Raw genomic sequence first — 22,092 nt, 5'->3', positions numbered from 1 at the left:
GCTAACAGCGTTAGTCTACCGTTTGTAAAGAAGTAACTATATGATTTAATTCATATTCGTATGTAAATTTGTGCATTATACAATCTTATATAGCCTTAGTTATGATACATTTGAAAATAAGAGACCTTTTCTTTTTCAACAGTTGAGTATGAGAATTTTCGCGTCATCTGGCCTGAAACAAAAACAAATTATGCGTAATATCTTGGCAGTAAGTCGTTTTTGGATTTCTATAATTTATTTTAATTAACCATTAATCTAACATTTATTTTAATTAATCACAATTTGGGTGACAGGTTTCTTTAGTCAGAGTGGTTTGGCTTTATTTTTTAAATAAAATTACTAACTCTTATTTATTTTCTCTTTTCCCATTATTTCAGGCCCAACCTAAATTCATTTTGTTCGTTAATTTACATGATTACACACACACACACACACACACACACACACACACACACACACACACACACACACACACACACACACACACACTCACTCACACACGCACACGCGTGCGCATTCACGCGCGCACACACGTAATTATTTGGACGTTGGGTATATGATTAGTAGTATGGGTAGTTTAGACTACCTGATGTCATCCATTTTACTTTATTTTGTTCTTTCCGTGTCATTCCTGAAATTATGTGGCCTTCGGGCCCTCTGCTAATGAACTCCATTTGGAGTACATTAATATTTTGATCTAGTTTTATTTGTACTTTTATCATTTTTTGGCCTTCCTTAAATTTTCCATCATGATTTGCAGTATCAGGTGGACGGTATAGTGTGCATATTATTACATCTAGGTGTTTTATATACACAATGACTGTGCTACAGACTTAATTTGAATACGCCAACAAGGTTAAGGCTGTAACATTTTCACAGATGTACATGGCGATTCCTCCGTGGCATTTTTTTTTCTGTCAGTATGAAACACAGCATGCTTAGGCATGTGTTTCTCTGCACCATTTATTTACTCTGATAGATATATTACTTTAATTGCTATATAAATTATTTCGTAAGTGCTGTAGAAAAGTGTCTCATATATGAGATATTGTTTTTAATGCTAAGCTGCAACAAACCTCTTATATTCAACAGCAGTATTGGCGCGATGTCTGGCTTTACAGTAACGGTGGCCGTCCTCGATCTATTAGTTGTGGTGACCCTGTATGTGGATGACAGCTGTTTGCGTATTTTTTTATACCACACTCTAAACATTCTTATACTTGACTGCTACAATTTACATTTCATCTGCATGAAGTATTTTGATGGAAGTACATGGTATATGTTGAATCTTCTTTAGTTTGTGAGCTTTGGACTTTGACTCGTAGCGTTTTCTCTTTATCTTGTTCGTGAAGTAAAGACTGGCTTCTTTTGAGTACTCCTCGGTCTGAGCTCAGCACGAGAATATTTGAAATTTGTCCTCATCATTCAATATAAGCAGATACCTTCTGTCTGGAACCTACAAACGCTGTGGAACCTACAGACAATGGCGGCCTTCCGTATAGCATTGGCATTGTAAAGATATCAAATAGTCGCCCTTTTAACCACGTTCCAAACCTAGTAGTTCAATATGGAGAGTTCAGAAGAATCTGAACATAACCATCTGTCATCTCTTCTCTTACACTTTTGGCCTTAGTCAACGTTTTTCTAATCAGAGAAGAATAAAACATAGCATATTCGTGGGTTTTTTTAAAACCTTGTTAAATAGGCCTTGGCACAAATCAAACAGTTGATTTGTGTCTTTGCAAATATGAATTTGCCGCAACTCAGTACAGCGAATGTCGTCGGGCACCACAGTTCTGATAATCCATTCTAACATCTGAAGTTCTTAAGCAGTGGCCCACTTCGCTGTTCCCGATTCGTGGAAAATGTTTTCAATCCGTTGGATGAATTGTGGTTTCATATAGTGACCGAAAATTTAGAAGTTTTACTGTTTCCTACAGTTGAAACATTCCCGCCCAATGCTTTTAATTCTTTTGGGACATTGTGTAGAAAAGATCTTGCTACGTTTACTGTTATGTAAATGTGGTAATACGACTGCATGTCTTTTCACTTTCTGCGTTCTCATTTTATTTGCCATGGCAGATTTGAAAGGAAAATATTCTACCTCTTAGAGGGATATGACTACATTCAAATTTACAGTTCGATTATATTGAAGTCACTGAGGTTCACTAGGAACGAACATTTATTCGGAATTTTGGAGCAACAGTTGAGGAGATGCTTCCCTGTCCCATCGTCGCTCGAATGAGCTAAATATGGGTTTACTTAAAGAATGACTCAAATTCCCCTTAAAACAGTTCAGAACCTGTACAGGTCAATTCCTCGACGTATTGTTCAACTGAACATGTACGCACTGATACAGGAATGGATGGCATTGCAGATATGAATTATATTTTACATAATTTGTCAGCACCTTTGAGGACAAGGAGCTGAAATTTGAATGCAGGTGTTCTTTTTGGTTTTGTGACTCCCAACTTCTCAGGAGTGGTACCGTGGCACTTTCACACACAGTTAATATCTGCAGTGGTTATTAGTAGAAATCAAAACACTTTGTACTTGCAGATCTTTCAAAACCTTTAATATTATGCTGACTTCTGTTGGGCAAACGATTTCAGCTGTATATATAAAGAACAAAATAAAGTGGATAGTTTCCGAAGGTATACCTCCTGCCAAATATTATAACTGACGTCAACAAACTTGTGCTTCAATCTTAGAGAGTATTTTCGACTTATATCTAGTAGCAGCATGCTACCAGTATCAGTTAGGTGTTTCTGAAAGAGTAACTATATGATTTAATTCATGAACTTTTGTGTTTAAATTGTCTACAAAGATTCATTTCTTTCTCAACAGCTTGTCAATAATTTGGAGCCTGGTATACCGACAACAGAATTTCCTGCGACTAACCTTCAGAATGTAAGTTGTTTTGTAATGTCTTTCCTTTCATTGTGTATGTCACATTTTATAATTCATCACAAGTTATAAATTTTACAGAAATAAATTTCGTATCAAGTGATATTCTCGTTCCCATTAACTTGCTGTTACTAACCATATCATCATCAAATATATCGATGACAAAATATTCTTTTCTACTCTAGGCACAAATCAGAAATTTTGGGGGAGGGGGCCAGACGGTTAGATCGACCCTAGTACGCAACTGGTACTTAATTTATCGACCGTGAAAGGTAAAGTCGACCTCGGTGGAATTTGAACTCAGAATGTAAAGACAGACGAAATACCGCTAAGTATTTCGCCTGGAGTGCTAACGTTTCTGCCATCTTGCTGCCTTATATCAACGACAGAATACTAATATATAAATATATGTACTGGAGACATTTACATTGTACAATATAACTATTTGCAGATACTGGATGGCGAAAATTGTACAAATCTGTCATGATCAAGAGGCCTATCCGTCAGGGAAAGCATGTTCTGACATAGACTAAATAAAAATTTATATAAGACATTCTATTGTAAAAATTTCTTAGCAACGACGGGCTTTTCAGTTATTATATGTATATGTATATATATGCATATATATATATATATATATATATATATATATATATATATATATATATATATATATATATATATATATATGTATGTATGTATATATATTAGCATATTCTTCATTGGCCTGTGGCTGTCATGCCTCCTTCGGTCGTGAAGATGAAGGGTTCTTCCATTGTGACGACTGCTGCTTCGTCTCAGTTGAAGAAGCCTTCATCTCCTGCTGCTTCATCTCAAGGTTGAATCCGCAGACCCAACTCGCGACACGCTGCAGGTGCAATTCAGACGTTAGTATTGCCTGCACGGGCCCATACAATAATCCAACAAAATCAGCAACGTCATTGATTGTCCTGGGACGATTCTCATGCTGAAGCTGATGAATTTCCCCACATTTCCTGGGCTGACGCTCGTGGCAGGTCTACCAGATCGCTCATCGTTTTCCAGGGGTGTCCTTCCGCTTTTGAAGCACCTGTACCACTTGAAACTGTGCGTACAACTCACTGCCTCTTCATCGTAAGCTTGCCGAAGCATTCTCAATGTTTCTGTAGCAGACTTCCGGAGTTTAATGAAAACTTTCATGCTGGCTCCTTGTTCCTCTCCATGATAAAGTCTCAGACTACAGCATACACGTGATCACAAAAACACAAATTTCACAACTAGCGAAGTAAACACAGCGGTATCACTCGGCGCACTGCCTCATGAAAGTCAGTTAGCTCTCACTGCGCACGCAACTGTGTGCTATTCGTTGGCGCGCTACAGAAATAGTCCAGGAACTTTGTTATACCATCTCGTATATCCATTAGATGTGCCTTTTTTATGTACGGAAAGCAATATTAGTCTCATACTTTGTGTATATTCGAGTACACCATTTTATTGTCATATAAGTATTAGTTGATTTGGTTTACCATTCTACTGTATATGTAATATGTTCTAAATAACTTGCTTAATTTCAGAGAATGCTTTTCGAGTAAAATAATTTTAGAATGTTAACAAACTCGTATTTAAATCTTAAAATATATTCTCCACTTCTCCCCAGTGTCACATAAGTGATAACGTGCTATCATTGTTAGTCAACTTTTCATAATGTTCTTTTATTTTTTTACTTGTTTCAATCATTTGACTGTGATCATGCTGGAGCACCGCCTTAAAGGGTTCTAGTCAAAGAAATCGACCCCAGGTCTTATTCTTTGCAAGCATAGTACTTATTATGTCGGTCTGTTTTGCCAAACCGCTAAGTCACGGGGACATAAACTCACCAGCATCTGTTGTTAAGTGATGGTGGTGGTGATGGTGGCATAGGAAACGCAGACACAGACACACACGTAAAGAAAAATATATATATACGACGATTTTCTTTCAGCTTCCGTCTACTAAATCCTCTCAAAAGGCTATGGTCGGCCCGAGACTATAGTAGGAAACACATGTCCAATGTGCCACGCAGTGGGACTGAACTCGGAACTATGTGGCTGGGAAAGAAGCTCCTTACCACAAAGCCACACCTGCGCCTAGTAGACTAACTATTAAATTTAATTAATACCGTTTTGTTCCTTTGACATTATTTAACCTGTATAAAACGTAAGTTTTGATCTACCTGAAAGCAGAAGCTCATTTCCTTTTCAACAGATTTCCAAGAACCTATCCGCATATTTTAATACGCCAGAAGGATTTCTTCACCATTTATTTGGATCTAGTGTAAGTCGCTTTTGCATTTCTCGTATCTTGTGATATTCCTTAAATATTCTCTTACATGACGAACATCTGTATTAAGTTCTAGTGATTATGAATCGGAATATGTGTGTGTATTTGTGTATGGCAGAATCGGTGAATCACTAGACACACTTTGTTGTAGCAATTAAAATTTCGTTAGGTCTTTTTACATTCTGGTTTCAATCCCATTGAACTTTCGGTTAGACGAAATTCTTATAATAAGACACAGAACTTTCTTTGATGAATCGCAATTCATTTTAGTGTAAATTGTACGTACAAATATTTATTGGGATAAAAGCCTAGATATGAGACAGTGAGCTTACAAAATCTATAAATGCCAATTACAGAAGTCGTGTTCCGATTTGTATTTGAGGTTGTTTCAAAACTTTGGTGAAAGATATGAACGCAACCCTTCATTGTTATATTTGACTTGAGTATCTGTTACCTTACATCCTTTTAGGAGATCATTCATAGGCGTCACTAGATAATCTATATATATAAAAATGAGAATGTGTGTCTGTCTGTCTGTCTGTCTGTCTGTGTGTGTGAATCCCTAAAACTCGAGAATTACGCAACCAATTTCATTCAAATTTTACACATGCCTTACTTAGGGTTCCAGTTGTGTTTTAGTCAAAACAAATTTTAACTTCTTGCAGAGTTCGAGCCCACGGCAACATAATATCTCCTCCACTATTTAAGTATTACGTGTCAAAAGTGAAACAAAAACACTCATGTCAAATACTTTCACTTTAAAAATGAAACTGTTCTACTAACTGAAACAATCACATTTCGATACTGTAATGACAGATACTTTCAGAGAGAGAGAAAGAGAGAAAGAGAGAAAGAGAGAAAGAGAGAAAGAGAGAAAAAGAGAAAGAGAGAAAGAGATGTATATGTACACGTATATGCATAGATATATATAGATATAGATCTATATGCATACATGTATATGTATACATATGTGTAGATGTATATATATATATAGATGTACATGTAATATGTTCACATATATACATATATATACATGCATACAGATATCTATACATATATACACCCATCACACACAAACACATGCACACAAACACACACATTAGTCATTTGTTTTCTTATCCAAAACTACGTCAAAAGTACTGAACGGATCTTTATGAAATTTCGAAACTATATTCTATGTATAACGGCCATAACTCCCATGAAAATTCATATATTTTTGATGTTGATGAAATTTTAACCCGAACATAACAGATAAGCATTATTTGTAATTCAACGGTACAACAGTGTAAGACTACCCTTTCAGATATACTTACATTGTGATTTCTGCAATGTGGTGCATAAATTGTCAAGTAAATGAGACGCATCTTTGCCTCCACTGATTCACTTGCAAAGTGTTGAGTAAAATTATTTCGTTGCAGACCTCCTTTGGGTCTTTTTATTATCACTGCGACACACATAGTCCCCAGTTGGTAACATTGATTTCAAGGCCCTCCTAGATGAGAGACTAGCATTCCACTTAATGTCTATGTTCCATGCTGGCATGGATTGGAGAGTTATTAATGTAGAAATATGGTATCGTAGCTACTAACAGTTGAGGGTTGCGTAGTCTAGACGGCGTTTTTAGATTTCATTATTCTCTTTAACCCAGGCAAAGCCGGGTATTTCTGCTAGTGTTTAATAAATGTAAGTCAATAAACCTAGTCCTGAATCAAACAAAAGATAAAAAGTGAAAATGACGAACTTATTATATCGGTGAAAATTTATAATTTGACCTGAAGCTTTCTCTGAAGTTTTTTTTTTTCTTTCGTGAACAACAGTTACAAACATTTGTGTCATGTGTAAACTCTTCGAAAGAAACAGCACAACTAATCCAGACAAATTGTTTTTGTTTTTTTGCGGGGGGGGGGGGGGGTAGCGGTCTAGCTAACTTTGAATTATTATGAAAGTTATACTGGCCAAAACACTTCATACTTAGACTTGGAAACCTATTAATACCTTTGATTTAGGCATCCTTGTATAGATTAAGCTATGTTGAACATATAGGACCGGACCATCTCGGTGTTTGCCATCTTCCTTGCTAATATTATTCTAGAGGGAAGAATTGGATTTTTTTATGAAATTATATCTGCTTTTTTTTCGTCTGGAAATTTTGTCCCCATTTTGCTTCAATATTGCCAGTAAGTCTTCTTTATATATTCTTTATGTATAATTTAAATTTCAATTCATTTAAAATATTTAGCGTACACCGATTGCTACGTCACAACTTACCTAAAATATCTAAGTTCATGCTATTGGCCATCTTGAGTTATTCCCTTAACCATGTTTTGTACTTTTTGTAAATATATGTAAAAATTTTTGGTGTTAAAAGCATTCGACCAGTGCCAGTAATTATGTATTTAGTTTACGAAGACCTTTGCGTTTATAAAAACGGTTTTAAAGCTACGTTTGCACTGTTTTCCAGTGTAAATACACTTTGAGTTTGAAGCCATTTTCTTACATATATTATGTTGAATTTCTTATTACTTTTAAAATATTGGGTTTTCCCATAAATAATGCGGCTTTTTCAATTGCATGAACTAAAAGTCGGAGGGGGATGGGATAAACTACCTGCATCAACATGTTATAAAAGCAGGTAGTAATTTTACCTTATATTTATTCTTAGTGCAAGTACTGAAGAGTGCAGTTAAATTTTAAGTTATTTTTTCAATGCTGTAGTGGAAGTGACAAAGGAGCATATTCGGCATATTTTGCTTTATGAGTTCAATAATGACAACAACGCAACTAAAAACGCGAGGAATATTAATGTAGTATATGTGATCAGACAATAAGCGTAAGTCAGGGTCAACGGGGGTTCTAGAAATTCTGAGCCGGAAACTACAGCCTAGATGACGAGCTTCGTCTTGGAATATCTGTTGAGCTCGACGTGGACGTCCTCCAAACCCTGGCAGAACAAAATCTCATCTTGACTATTGAGAAACTAGCAGAGAAGCTTGGATTTGGCCATTGGAAAAGTCAGCAAATTGGGTCAACGGGTTCCTCACAAACTTCCCGAATCTAATCGCGTGCAGAGAGTGAATATGTGCTCTTCTTTGCTGTCACGTCTCACGAATGAACCGTTTTCCCACCTAATAGTGACTGGTGACAAGAAATGGGTTCTCTTTAAAAATGTCATAGTTCACTCACACATACACATATAAACGGCCAACACCACACACACGACACACACACATACACACACACATACTATCTCACATAGACATGCACACACATACACAGAGATACTTCCTTCTCTTACACTCTCCTGTCTTAGAAAGAACTTTTTCTTCACCCATTCTCTTCCGGTCATTTCAAAATGTAACAACATGTGAATCGTTAGCTAATTTTTCCTCCGTCTTCCTTTTCTCTGGAACTTTCCTCTACCTTTCTTTCCTTCCCTGAGCGTATGCTAATACTTTGTATGTACCATTTCCTCGCGTTGTTGTTTTTTCGTTTTTATTAATTGTATATATATATATATATATATGTGTGTGTGTGTGTGTGTGTGTGTGTGTGTGTGTGTGTGTGTGTGTGTGTGTGTGTGTGTGTGTGTGTGTGTGTGTGTGTGTTTATATAGTGTACTGCTCCATGATGGTAAGGTCAACAAAAAAGTACTCCATGTGGTGATTAATAAATAATGATAAATAAATACAGTACATATTTTTATGTGCTGCTATTGGTTTCATGTGCCGAGAGCAAGCCAAACTGTTATTTAAGACCTATGATATTCTAGCACAATGATTAGACACAGCCTACATGGCATAACAAACTAAAAATGGAACGATAGAATAAGAGGAAAAGTGGGAAAAGGCGAGCAAGAAGTAGATATGACAGGTGGAAGGTTGAAAAACTGTTAAACAAAAAAGACATCAAAAATAGGCAAAGCGGTGGGTGGGTTGAATTATTTCTCCTTAGAACATAAAATATAAGACTAATGAGATAGCGCCGTAGAGTCTGTGGTACAGTTATTCAATTTATCAACAAGAACTTAGCCATATACTTACGACTGCTGAAAATTTTGCATTTAGAATTAAGCAGTGAGTTAGAGTTCATAGAGCTGAAAAGGATCTTGATTTCTTTCAGCTGCGGATAGATTACATTAAATAAAATTGTTAATGCACCGATATAAGATACATTCGTATGAAGATTAATAAATTTCAACGGTTTTACATTCGTATGATTTTTGAAAACTGTCAGGTTTAAAGGAACGTGGTGAAATATGAATCCGATTAATTGTATTAATTTCTTTAATCTTCTTAAATATTTTCTGCGCATTTATTGGGACCATTGTACTCAAAATTTCAAGCGAGTCGCTAGTCTTCGGCCATCGGAATCTGAATGAGAGTTCGATTCAAGAGAGTTAATGTTTACTACTGGAATTTAGACTGTGATTGGCCGAGAAAGGTCACGCGGTGTCACATCTTGATGTTGGTATTTCAGCGAGAACAATAACTTGGAAAATACCGCATCGTGAAAGGAAATCCAACGCTTGTTGACCAGGAAATCGGTCACGTGGTTTGGGGGGGGCAAGTAGGAAGGGGCAGTAGAGGTGAGAGTATATATTTATATATGTGTACATGTATATGCCCATATGTCTGCGAGGACAATTTACCAGCATTAGTGATCTTGATATCAGAATCATTTTGAATGCCAGAAAGTCAATTCTGGTCCATAGCCAGTCCTTCTGAGTGAGGAAAGAAGGCGGTCCATTGTTTGATGTCTCTATGAGGAGCTGTGACGGGGCTGAAATCACCGACCTGGTAGGGTTTGACATTTTCAATACCATCAAGATACGTAGCCATCCACAGAGGTCGGCTCTCTACAGAGATGATGGCTATCTCAACCCATATGAATGGTCACACTATGGACAGGTTCAGGAAGGACTTGATAAAAATATTCATAAAGTTCGACCAGTCCATAACGGTTACTACAGTTAATTCTTGGACGTAACCTTAGAGCTGAACACGTGCAAATACTACCCCTACAGTAAGCCAAATGAAGTCAAGGTATACATCCACAAGAGGTCAACCACACCCAGCTGTAATTAGAAACCTGGTTTCAGGCATTAGCAAACGGGTATCTAAAATCTCAGCCAACATGGTGATCTTTACTAGCACACCGCTACACCGATACTTTGGCTAGGAGCGAATTTTCTAAGCTCACGTATGTGGACAAACCCCCAACCTCTTCTCACCTGAAGACAATTAGAGAAAGGAAAATTTTGTGGTACAACCCCACCTCCACTTAATCTAGAAGTTTCTACTTCTAGATTAAATGGTGGGGGTGTACCAGACTCTAATGGCCGAAAATAGCTACACGCTTGAAACTCAGAATACCAAGGAGTTTGAATCAAACTGTTTTCATCGAGATATGTGTGTGTGTGTGTGTGTGTGTGTGTGTGTGTGTGTGTGTGTGTGTGTGTGTGTGTGTGTGTGTGTGTGTGTGTGTGTGTGTGTGTTTGTGAATATGTCATAAGTAAAATAAAACAACGTAACCTAAGCTGTGTGGAATTTATAGGACATTTATAAAGAGAAAGGAAGTCTTACAGCTGTTTTCGGGATATTAAGGATATTGTTTCATCAGAGGGATATTCCTAATATACCTTTCTCTTTATAAATGTCCTATAAAGTCCACACAGCCTTGGTTTTGTGGTCTCGTTTTATTTAACATATACATGCTCACACACGACCCGTATTATACCCCTCACTCATATTATTTTCGAACCGAGAGTCTAACTACGGTCCACCCGTAGTACTTACATAGCTTTACCGGCCATCTTGGGTCTTCTGGATAACAATATCTCAGCGGCGCGTTCTGTAATTGAGGATTACACTTTATTTTGCGTTGCCCCTGTTCACTCAGCTGGTAAGAATGTGTAGTACTTGCTATTCAAACGGCATTGCTATATTACGTGTCACTCTCGACAACACTGAAAATTACGTTATGTGTACGCGTATTTGTGAAGAACACATCCTCTTGCATGTTAATTCCACGAGCTGGCTGTTCTGTTGAACGGACCAACAGGAGCATTCGTCATCGTAACCATCAGGTACTGGTGTACACACACACACACACACACAAGCACACACACACATACACACACACATACACACACACATACACACACATATATATACAGAGAGAGAGAGAGGCAGACAGACAGGCAGACAGAAAGGCAGACAGAAAGAAGAGAGATTAGGAGCAGTTTGGTTAAATGGTTGAAAAGATCGCTTCACAATCCCGAGATCCCGGGCTCGCTCTCACTGCGTGTTATGCAGGAGAATTGTCATTATCTAAAGCCTCAGGTACACCCATATGTTCTGAGTGTAATTAGGTAGAGGGGAAAATGTAGAGAAGCCGATCTAGTGGGGTATTGTACCAATAATTCAAACGGTACATATTTTCTGACACTACCATTGTGATTCTCCCTATAGAAGTATGTTAAGCGCGCTCGTGTCTGTGGTATTACTAAGCCATTTATACAATTCAGGAGCAGCCAGCTCATTTGGTCAAACATTCTTGTTATCCAATGGTACAAACAAAAACATGCACAAACGCGCACATACAAACGCACAATATGGACAGACATATGGACAGACATATGGACAGACATATGGACAGACATATGGACAGACATATTGCTGCAATTGAATGTATGTCTTTGTCTGTGTCCGTGTGTTTACATGCACGTGTATGTAATGTATATGCGAGCATGTGGATATGTGTACATGCAATCCCGACGAACTAGGATTCCATATACACGCGTCGTATGAATTCACCAGTGTACTGCTATATGTATATAATGCGAAGGTGGGTGAAAATATCAGGATATTTTATTTCTCGAAGAACAAAATAATTAGAATTAAACGTGTTTCGGACATAACTATGAGAAGGCTATATTGCTCTTCGGATACAAAACTCTGTAGAAATAATCCGTTCATTAGAGAATGTCTTGTGGAGAGTAAACAGTCCTTCCATGAACAGCATATCTAGAAAAGTACCTCTGAAGACATTCACAAGAAAATATATAGATCATTAATGAACGATGTGCTTGCAATGATCAATTCAATCAATTCACTTCTTAAGTAAAGTTTAGTGTCAGTGATCGTGTGGTGGCCGTATGAAACATCATGACACAGTCAGTATAAGTGCTGTAGAATCATTATAACAATACATGAATACACGTTTTTCGATTTACCGCATTGTACAATTTTCTTTGTCGCATATTATCTGTTTACAGCTATTTAGTAACGTTAAATGTAGGAAAACTCTGTTCATGGCTTACATCATTTCTATTATTTACAGGACTATAAATTATCTCTGAATTTACCATCATGCAAAAATATGACTGTGATAGTTATGGGCATTCCAAGATCACCTTGTCGCAGGTAACATTTTCAACTTAACATTTTGTTCGTAGTAAATGAAGATATAATGGTATACATCCCTGTATATCTTAGTTATCTGTAGATCTACACTTTAAAAATACTTCATAGGCTAAAAATGGAGGAAACATTCCTTGTTATCATCAGAGAATGTTAATCATTCTCCTATGATTTTACTACTTTTACCTCCAGCACCATTAACTTCATATCATCATCTGAAGTTATACTGAACTATATATATTCAATGAGGAACAGTTGTATCCTTTCCAATTTTATATACAGAATAATTAACTAGGTTAAATTCGAATTTCTTTTTGCATATAATCCTAGCTTTCATCCTCTTTATTGTTATATTATTTACTGAATTTATTGTTTGTGTTAGCTTTACATGAAGTTATTTTTTATCAACCTACTCGTTGATAATAATCTGGGCTTCTAATTTTGCTATTTTCCTATTCAGTTGTTATGAATTTATAGATATAACTATCAGTCGTGACTTGAATTTTGGTAATCCGTAAATCAAATTTTAATTTACATAGAATGTTTTCCTTTATCGGATTTGAATAAAAAGATTATATGAATTATTATTACTATTTCTTTGTCTATGAAGAATACTGATTTTTCCTCTAGATGAATGAACTTAATATTATCCATGATACTCAATCCTTTTCGTTGTCGCATTGTATGAAACAGCGTTATATTTTACTATTTGTTTGTTAGCCGACAATTAAAACATCCCAGGGGAAATATTTCTAATTAGATTACCTATAATAGATGAAGGATAATTAGATGACCTATGTATATAGTGTATGCTGTGGGTTCCTTTATTTCTCTCCAGAATTCGTCTGTATACCTACCATTAAGCCATATACCAGAATAGCTATTTACATATATATTAGAGGCCAGTAGTGTCAAAATTTTCTTCGGACTTCCGACATTCTTAATTGAATTACAAAAGTAAGGAAATTGACCATTAAATATGATTTTCATAGCTGAAGGGAACATAACTTTCATAATATCACCCTTTTCTTACCTTTTCCGTTTTTCTTCATTTATCGCTCATTCAATTTTTTACATCAACTATCCCATTTCTTTCTGTTGGTTTTCCATGCACCATAGTCTTGATTTTTATATAAAACAAGCCATAAGCTCAGAGGCTAAGATTGCTTGGAGATTGAAGGTATGTTCTTAAAGCCAGCGTAGCCACATTTCTTACTGGCATCAAAATATTAATAGCTCTTTATAAGATTCAATGTACATTAAATCTCTCAATGAATGCAATACATTTACTGCTTATCTTAACTTTACAGAACAGCAAACTATGTATGTATGTATGTATGTATGTATGTATGCATGTGCTGTGCGAGAGTACGACGCCCCCTGGCGTCGTACAGCTTCAAGAGAAGTAAGAGGAATAACTACAGAAGTTGCAAAACAACAACAACAGCAAGGACATCAACAACTAATTGAGTTACAGTCGGCGAAATCAACTTCGATTATATCGGTTGCTATTACACTGTTGTAGTGCATTCATCTATCTATGCGGATATAACAGTATGTATGTATGTATGTATGTATGTATGTATGTATGTATGTATGTATGTATGTATGTATGTATGTATGCATGCATGTATGTATGTTTGTATGTATGTATGTATTTATGTATGTATGTGTATATCTATCTATCTATCTATCTATCTATCTATCTATCTATCTATCTATCTATCTGACGCTAGACACATTGGCTCCCATGTAAGTTGCCTTTTTCATCTGTAAAAAGTCTAATTTTGTATTTTATCATTTGTACAAGTTGTATATAACACAAAATACTTTGAGACCATATATTTTCTAATGGGAAATAGCTCTATTTAGAGCTTTATTTCCAAAAGTTTGAAAAGATTTTCCACGATCCTAGCCATATTCTGTAAAACGAATATGGCTAAGGTATTCAACGAGGCCGATTTCCCGCCCCTAATGCCAGAGGCGAAGGAATCTAATGCCGTCCCGCATGAACGCAGACAGGAGGTGGAGAAAAGTAATGCTTCTGGGTTTACTGCTGCTGCCTCAACCACCACCGCCACCATCACGTCCAAAAACTCTGATGCTACAGCAGTCTCGCCTGCCACCACCACCAGTGACAACATCAACAACAACAAAAACAAAACCAAGAACGCAAGGTCATCGGCCGTCAACACTGGCACCACCACTATTTCAACAAACTCTGCTGCCACTACCACCACCTTTGAGCCTGGCAGTACCAACACCACTGTCAACACCACCATCAACAACTACAACAACAAAATCGTCGCAATGCCGTCCAGAACTGTCGAAAACAAGATGAACAACACCACAAATTTTACAAAAAACATGTCTGCCAGCACCACTAAAATAAATTTTGCCGAAGCAATAAAGCAAAAAAGAACAATATTAACATTCACCCCAAAACAAATTAAAGACACGAAATCCCTTCTTACGAAAGAAGGTGATAACGTACAATTACACATTCCCAAACAAATAATTGAAAGCACAACAAGATATACATCACATACAAACTCATCAAAACCAAAACAAGCGTACGGATAACTTTACCACCGAAAAAATCAAAAAATGTCTTCGCCCTGTATGGGCTCATCAAGAGCATGTTACTCGGGGGCGTAATTTCGCCACTGTTCAAGTGCGCTTCCAGAGTGAAAATATAGCGAAGCAATTTTCGACACTCTCTCTCCATACGGATGACTTGGTGATGATACCGAGTTATCTTGGACAGAGAGTGACGAAGGTGACAATAAAAAATGTGCTTTCAGAAGTAGAGATGCAATGGATAGTATCTGCCATATGCCTCGAAATGGAGGAGGCAAATAAGCTGGAAATTGCTGCTGTAGAAGAAAAAAACTGGGAAGGGAAAAAACTCAAAGATCTCCTCCACATCATTGAAGAAGAGTCCCCAAAAATTCCCACATATATCAAACTGGCAGAGGACCACAAGTAGTATGTAGTGGTGGAAGGAAGGCGGCCACACTGTTAAACATGCAACAGCGAAGCACACCTCAAAAAGAATTGCCCAACTGCCGCGAACCAAAAACAAGTGCAACTACCAAAACCCACGACAAAACCCCTACTACCAACACCACCATCAACACACAAAACAACAAAAGGAATACCGGCAGCACCAACAACTGAGAAGACAACAGCAACTGCAAGAACAACAAGTGAAGAAACAGAAGAAAAAAAAGAAAATTCAAAGACTGTTTCCCACTCCTACATATCACATACAGCTCACACAAATAACAAGCAGCCAGCACCAACAAAAACAGCAACACAACCACTCACAGAAACACACACAGACGCTCACAATTTGCCCTTACTCCCTTCCGATTCCTCGGAACTCTCGTCGGAAGGCGAGAGTAATGAGGAATGGCAAATAGCCAGAACAGGAAGGAGGAAGAGGAGTAATAAAAGAAAAGCAAACACCAACAAAGCAGGGAGATAGACAACTTCCGAAAACACTCCAGACACCAGCACAAGCACACACAACAACAACACAAGCAAAAAAAAACCCCCAAAAGTAAACACACACACAATGTTCACTGCCATCAACACAAAAAACTCAGAGTTGACGAAATACATCAACACAAAAACAAACATAACAAACGACGACATAAAAACCAGCAACCACCCGTACACAACACCGCCAGAACACATCAAAATACTACACATAACACCAACCCTGCACCACACACTAAAATCCATTTTTCCCAAGGCAGTTGGCAGATGCCAAAAATATCTGGTGAAAAAACTGTACAGTGATCTCCTCGAGGAAAACCCGAAGGAGGAGACACAAAAAACTTTCGAACGGTAAGTGACTCACTGTTCCTATCTTTAGAACTTAAACACTCACATCAGGATTATGCTCAAGATTTGGTTGTATACAGATGTAAACATTGGCAAGCTCATGTGTTTTCTTCATATAAATAACCCATACAAGTTAATTATACCTTTATATGTATAAAGGTATAATTGGCTTGTATCGCTTGATATATCTTATCTGAACACTTTCTATCTTTTGAACCCAAATTAGGACACCCAGCACGTCTATAAACATGAACTTAAACATTACTTTCAGTTTAACTTAACACAAACGTTACTTCCAACTATGTTCAATACGTTGTACTCCAATAACCTTATACATTTGATTTCATTGCTCCTTCTTAATTCCATCTCCTTCACTTGTTGCCTTCACTTTCTTCAGCAAAGATAGGAGTTATTTATCCTGTTTAGGCTATGTTAGTGGCATTATTCTGCATCTGAGAATTTTAATTGTCTTCTTTAACCTTCTTAGACATATCTAAGATTCTGAAAGCAACCTTAGTTCGTTTGCTTACGTTTATCGTAAGATGAATTCATAACATATACATATTTTCTTCTTCCTGCTTTATTACGTATAAAATACTGCACCACACAAAATTTTATTTTATCTATTGGAAAACTCTTGCATCAACAAATATGGAGCGTGATTATCGAAGTAAACTTTGGTAATAGTAATAACTTAGTTTAAACAAGTAATTTTTATTCCATTAACCCCCCTTTTTTTGCCCCTCTGATTTCCATTTCACTTAACAACACAATCTCTCTCTTTAGATTCATAGACCATCCACCACGTTTATAAATTGTCATACACTTAATATCTTACTAGTTCATGCAAGCATAATTTTCCTATACATATAGCATTGCCTTAATCTTCATTACCACACGACTATCGTGTGTATGTGCGTACAAATATATGTATATGTATGTATGTGTGTATGTATGTGTATGTGTGTGTGTATATATATGTGTATTTATATGTACATGTACATATGTATGTATGTATATGAACATGTGTATATATATATATATATATATATGTATGTATATATATATATATATATATATATATATATATGCATTTATGTCAATACTATGTATAAATACAAGATTAATTCCCCTTTGCGGTCCCATTATACATAAAACACTCTTCTCCCATTTTTAATCGGGTTTTAAATCATTTTATTGACTTCCCTTTCTAAATGCTAAATTTCTTCTTTTCCTTCTTTTCTTCCCTCCTGTCTCGTAGCGTTGCAACCTCCGGCGGTTTTTTCAAATAATATAGGCAGCAATCTTCTCTACCCACAGTTATCACATTCGGTTAAAATGTCTTACATTAAGTTGGCTCTTATGTATTTCCATGAAGAGAAGATTACATGTTTATCAACATCACCTATTCCTTTAGAAGTAATCCATTTGTAATCTTCAAAACATATGTCGGAAATAAAAGAATTCATTTCACATATGCATATTATTCCATTTATTAAATTATATATATATATAATACGAAAAAGAGATCGCATAGGAGATACGATGGTTCTGTTATGATCTTCATTACCTTACAACTCTTTCCTACTATAAGATGCAGTGGACTTGGAGTTGAGTGGCTGAATAACATCCTATGGCTTAATCGGACCCTCAAATATAAAGTACAATATATTTGGGAAAATATCATTTACAAATGTAGGCACTGATTAAGCTATCGGTTATTATTCAGTCACTCAAGTTCGAGTCCTCTGTATCTTATAGTAGAAATATGTGTAAGACAATGAAGTTCATAACATAACCATCGTTTCTTCTGTGTTATCTCTTTATTATATATACATATATATATATATATATATATATATATATATATATATATATATATATATATATTCTTTTGACACTCCTTAAAAAGACCATTTCAATACAATGGCTCTTCTCTCTCTCTTTTACCACATCCATCTCTCTATCTGTCTGACTATCCGTCTATCTCTCTATCTCTCTATCTGCCTGTCTATCTATCTATCTATCTACTTATACATCTTCCATTGTCTCTAAAGCCTCACCCCAAAAAAGCAAAAAACAAATCAATGTTCTGTTATAAACAAAACCCCCAAAAAAACACCTGTTTTATATAAATAAAAAAGATCTCTGTATTTTCACAGAATTATATTTGACAAGTTCGAAAGACGAACACATATAGACGAACACACACATATATACACACAAACACACGAACAGTGATGCATACACACCTACTCACAACCCTACACACACAGAGACACACCCACCCATATATACGCGCACACATGAACGCACACGCTTACACACAACTACATACACATACACACACAGACACATACATATGCACACACACACACAGAAGTGCATACACGCAATAAAACGCACACTTACTTGACACAAATCTTTCACACACACATACGCACACACACATACGCACGCACACACACACACATATACACACGCACTCACATATACACACGCACACGCACGTATACACACGCACTTACACACACGCACACACATATACACACGCATACACACATACACACACACACTCGTACACGCACGCACACATACCTCCCACATGCACAACACACACTCACGCAGAAACGCATACAATTACACACACATGGGCATAAACAACACACGCACACGTACGCACGTACGTAAGCAAACGCACGCACACACACACATACACAGAACGCACATATACACAGCATAAACACACATAACATACAAACACACGCATGCACAAAATATACACAATATACACATACATACACACGCACAAAAATATACACACACGCTCACACACACACATACAGACACACATATACACACACGTACACACACACACACATACACGCACACGCACCTAACACTCACAATACCCCACACACGCGCGTATGCACATCCACACACACACACACGCACACACAAACACAGACGCACATACACATGCACACACACATGTGCATAGGCGCGAAAAAACGCACATATACCTCCACACACAAACCCCTCTCGTCTACACATCACACGCACACATACATACACTTGTACACATACACACACATGTACAAACGAACTCACATACACACACACGCAAATGAACCCACACATAACTCCTACACACATACCACACACACTCATACACACACACACACCCAAGTATACATACATAGACACACACGCAAATGAACTCACACATAACTCACATACACACACAACAAACACTAACACGTACACGCACCTAAGTATACATACATGGATTTACACACATACGGGCATACACGCACACACACACACACACACACACACACAAAATAACCCACGTGCGATCCAAAGAGCAAACCGCACGCATACACCCACGCACGTACACACACATATATATACACATACACACGCGCACATACAGATACAGGCACACACTGCAAGAAAAACACACTCACAAAACATACACATACACGCACACACACACATACTTAAAAACTGCTTGCTCACTTTTCTTCTGACCATCGTCCACAACCACTCCCAAATAATTCCTGCTACTAATTCCTAATACAATGTTAAGCGACACACACACACACAGACACACACACACACAGACACACACACACACACACACACAGACACACACACACGCACACACACGCACATAAACCTGCTGTTATTACACACACACACACACACACACACACACACGGACCCATGCGCACGCACACATACATACCTCCCTCTCTTGCACTCTCCTGTCTTAGAAAGAACTTTTTCTCCACCCTTTCCCTTCCGGTCATTCCACAATGTAACCTCGTGTATATCGTTGGCGATTATTTCTTCCTCCGTCTTCCCTTCTTTGGACTTTCCTATATTTCCGACGAAGAGCTCCGCTCGAAACCTCAAATTCTCTTTCTTTCCTTTCCTCAGCATCCAATAACACAATATCTGTATCACGTCCTCGCGTTGGTGTTTTTTTGTCGTTTTTCTTGTTTGAACTCACTATATTTATATATATGTATATACCGAAGATGACGTCTAGAAGACTGGTTCTGTTTCCTTTGTTTAGAAATCATTAAACTGAGTTTCTCCCAATTTTTAAATACGTTTTTACTGGCAAATATTTCAAAGGAAAGCAGGCTGGGAATATCACCTGATGATCCGAAGCGTTAACTCAGATTACTGGAATAAGGGGCGTGCGTGTGCTTTATGTCTTTATGTACATACATACACAAATGTGTGTCTGTGTGTGTGTGTGCAAGTTTGTTTGGGTGTGTATATTTGTGTTATATTTTCATATCTTTACAGACTTACTATAAATTTCGCGAATGGTGTCTATGTACCTTTACATATGGATGTCCGCTTTAACCATTCGGATTATCGGAAAATCATTGTTTATGACAGCTATAAAACTACCTGGGGTAATGATGAAAATATCACTACATTTCCATTTGTTTGTGATGTCCCATTTCAGACTGTGATATATGTAACTCCATATGAATTCAAGGTATGCCATATTATTTTCATATTGACTATAGTAAACGAGAGTGAATTCATGCTATTAAACACCGACATTTTGTAAAATGAAACTTTTAGCATATGTGATTTGATTAAATTAGTAGTGGACCTAAGGTATATCAAAGGTCGCATGTTTGTCAGATGGGTCATTAGCAATACGTTTCTAATTTCTGATGCTGTCCTTATTATATTGATTAAATTTTTGATTTTAAGGAAATTAATTGTAGCATTTCTTGTACAATTTAGATTTTTGTTAATGGCCGTTATAGCCACACCTACACAAATCGACATGGTATCCAAGGGAAACAACTGGAGCTACTGAGACATGTTGAGATTATTTCCGTGGAATTTAAGTAAAACTTTGTTCAAAACTAACCTGTCCTCTTCCTACTATACTCCGAGAAAATAACTAACATTAAAATATTTCGAACCTATTTATGGTTCGTAGAATAGAAACGATTCACTAATAGCAGAGTTGCTGAAGCCTCCCAATAAATTTGTGACTTTTTCATCGTACGATGAACGTGTTATTTGTTTTTTTATTTAAAAGTGTACTTCGAGTATTATGCAATACACACATACATACATACATACATACATACATACATACATACATACATACATACACATATTCTAAAAGAATATTGGGTTGGATTTTGGTTAGGATAAATGTTTCTATATTTTTGTGAAAAGAAGGAAACCTGTAAAACACATTAACAAAATCTCTATCAATGATTTAAATGTTTCTCCTGTATCTGACGAGGCATGTTACAGGTATCTAGGAGTAGGTGAAAGCATATCTTACGATGGCACCTATAACAAGACATGTAATACTAAAGTATATTACAACTGAATAAGGAAAATATGGACTTAGAACTCTCTGCATTCAATAAAACAGTGGCCCACAATGTGTTTGCAGTGCCACTACTCATACCAACATTTGGGCTATTTCATTCGACACTTGATAAGATCCGAGCCATTGACGACAAAAGCCGGAAGATACTGACCAGCACACATAATTTCCACATCAACAGTGACGTAGCACGTCTCTACCTAAAGCGAAAACAAGGGAGCAGAGGCC

The 22,092-nt window shown here is 36.9% G+C and overlaps 1 protein-coding gene across 2 annotated transcripts in view; it reads left to right on the top strand.

Moving 5' to 3' along the window:
• LOC149133358 (galectin-3-like) overlaps window positions 1-21,530 on the top strand; it is a 29,470-nt gene extending 7,940 nt beyond the window's left edge. Inside the window, exons 2-8 of one of the 2 annotated variants that reach the window (XM_089360168.1) lie at window positions 1-32; window positions 143-208; window positions 2,848-2,910; window positions 5,131-5,199; window positions 12,547-12,629; window positions 20,802-21,000; window positions 21,258-21,530. The exon at window positions 1-32 is cut by the window's left edge and continues 69 nt beyond it. In XM_089360168.1, coding sequence (XP_089216294.1) covers window positions 149-208; window positions 2,848-2,910; window positions 5,131-5,199; window positions 12,547-12,629; window positions 20,802-21,000; window positions 21,258-21,368 — 585 coding nt within the window. In that variant the 5' untranslated portion in view covers window positions 1-32; window positions 143-148 and the 3' untranslated portion in view covers window positions 21,369-21,530. The remainder of the gene's footprint in view (window positions 33-142; window positions 209-2,847; window positions 2,911-5,130; window positions 5,200-12,546; window positions 12,630-20,801; window positions 21,001-21,257) is intronic. The other variant, XM_089360167.1, reaches the window with a different exon arrangement.
• Window positions 21,531-22,092: the final 562 nt, after the last annotated feature.

This window comes from Octopus bimaculoides, chromosome 11 (assembly GCF_046866305.1).
Source record: "Octopus bimaculoides isolate indiv1 chromosome 11, ASM4686630v1, whole genome shotgun sequence".
NCBI classification, from domain to species: Eukaryota; Metazoa; Mollusca; class Cephalopoda; order Octopoda; family Octopodidae; genus Octopus; species Octopus bimaculoides.
The sequence above is the reverse complement of the archived record's forward strand: the minus strand, read 5'-3'. Positions and strand labels throughout refer to the sequence as shown.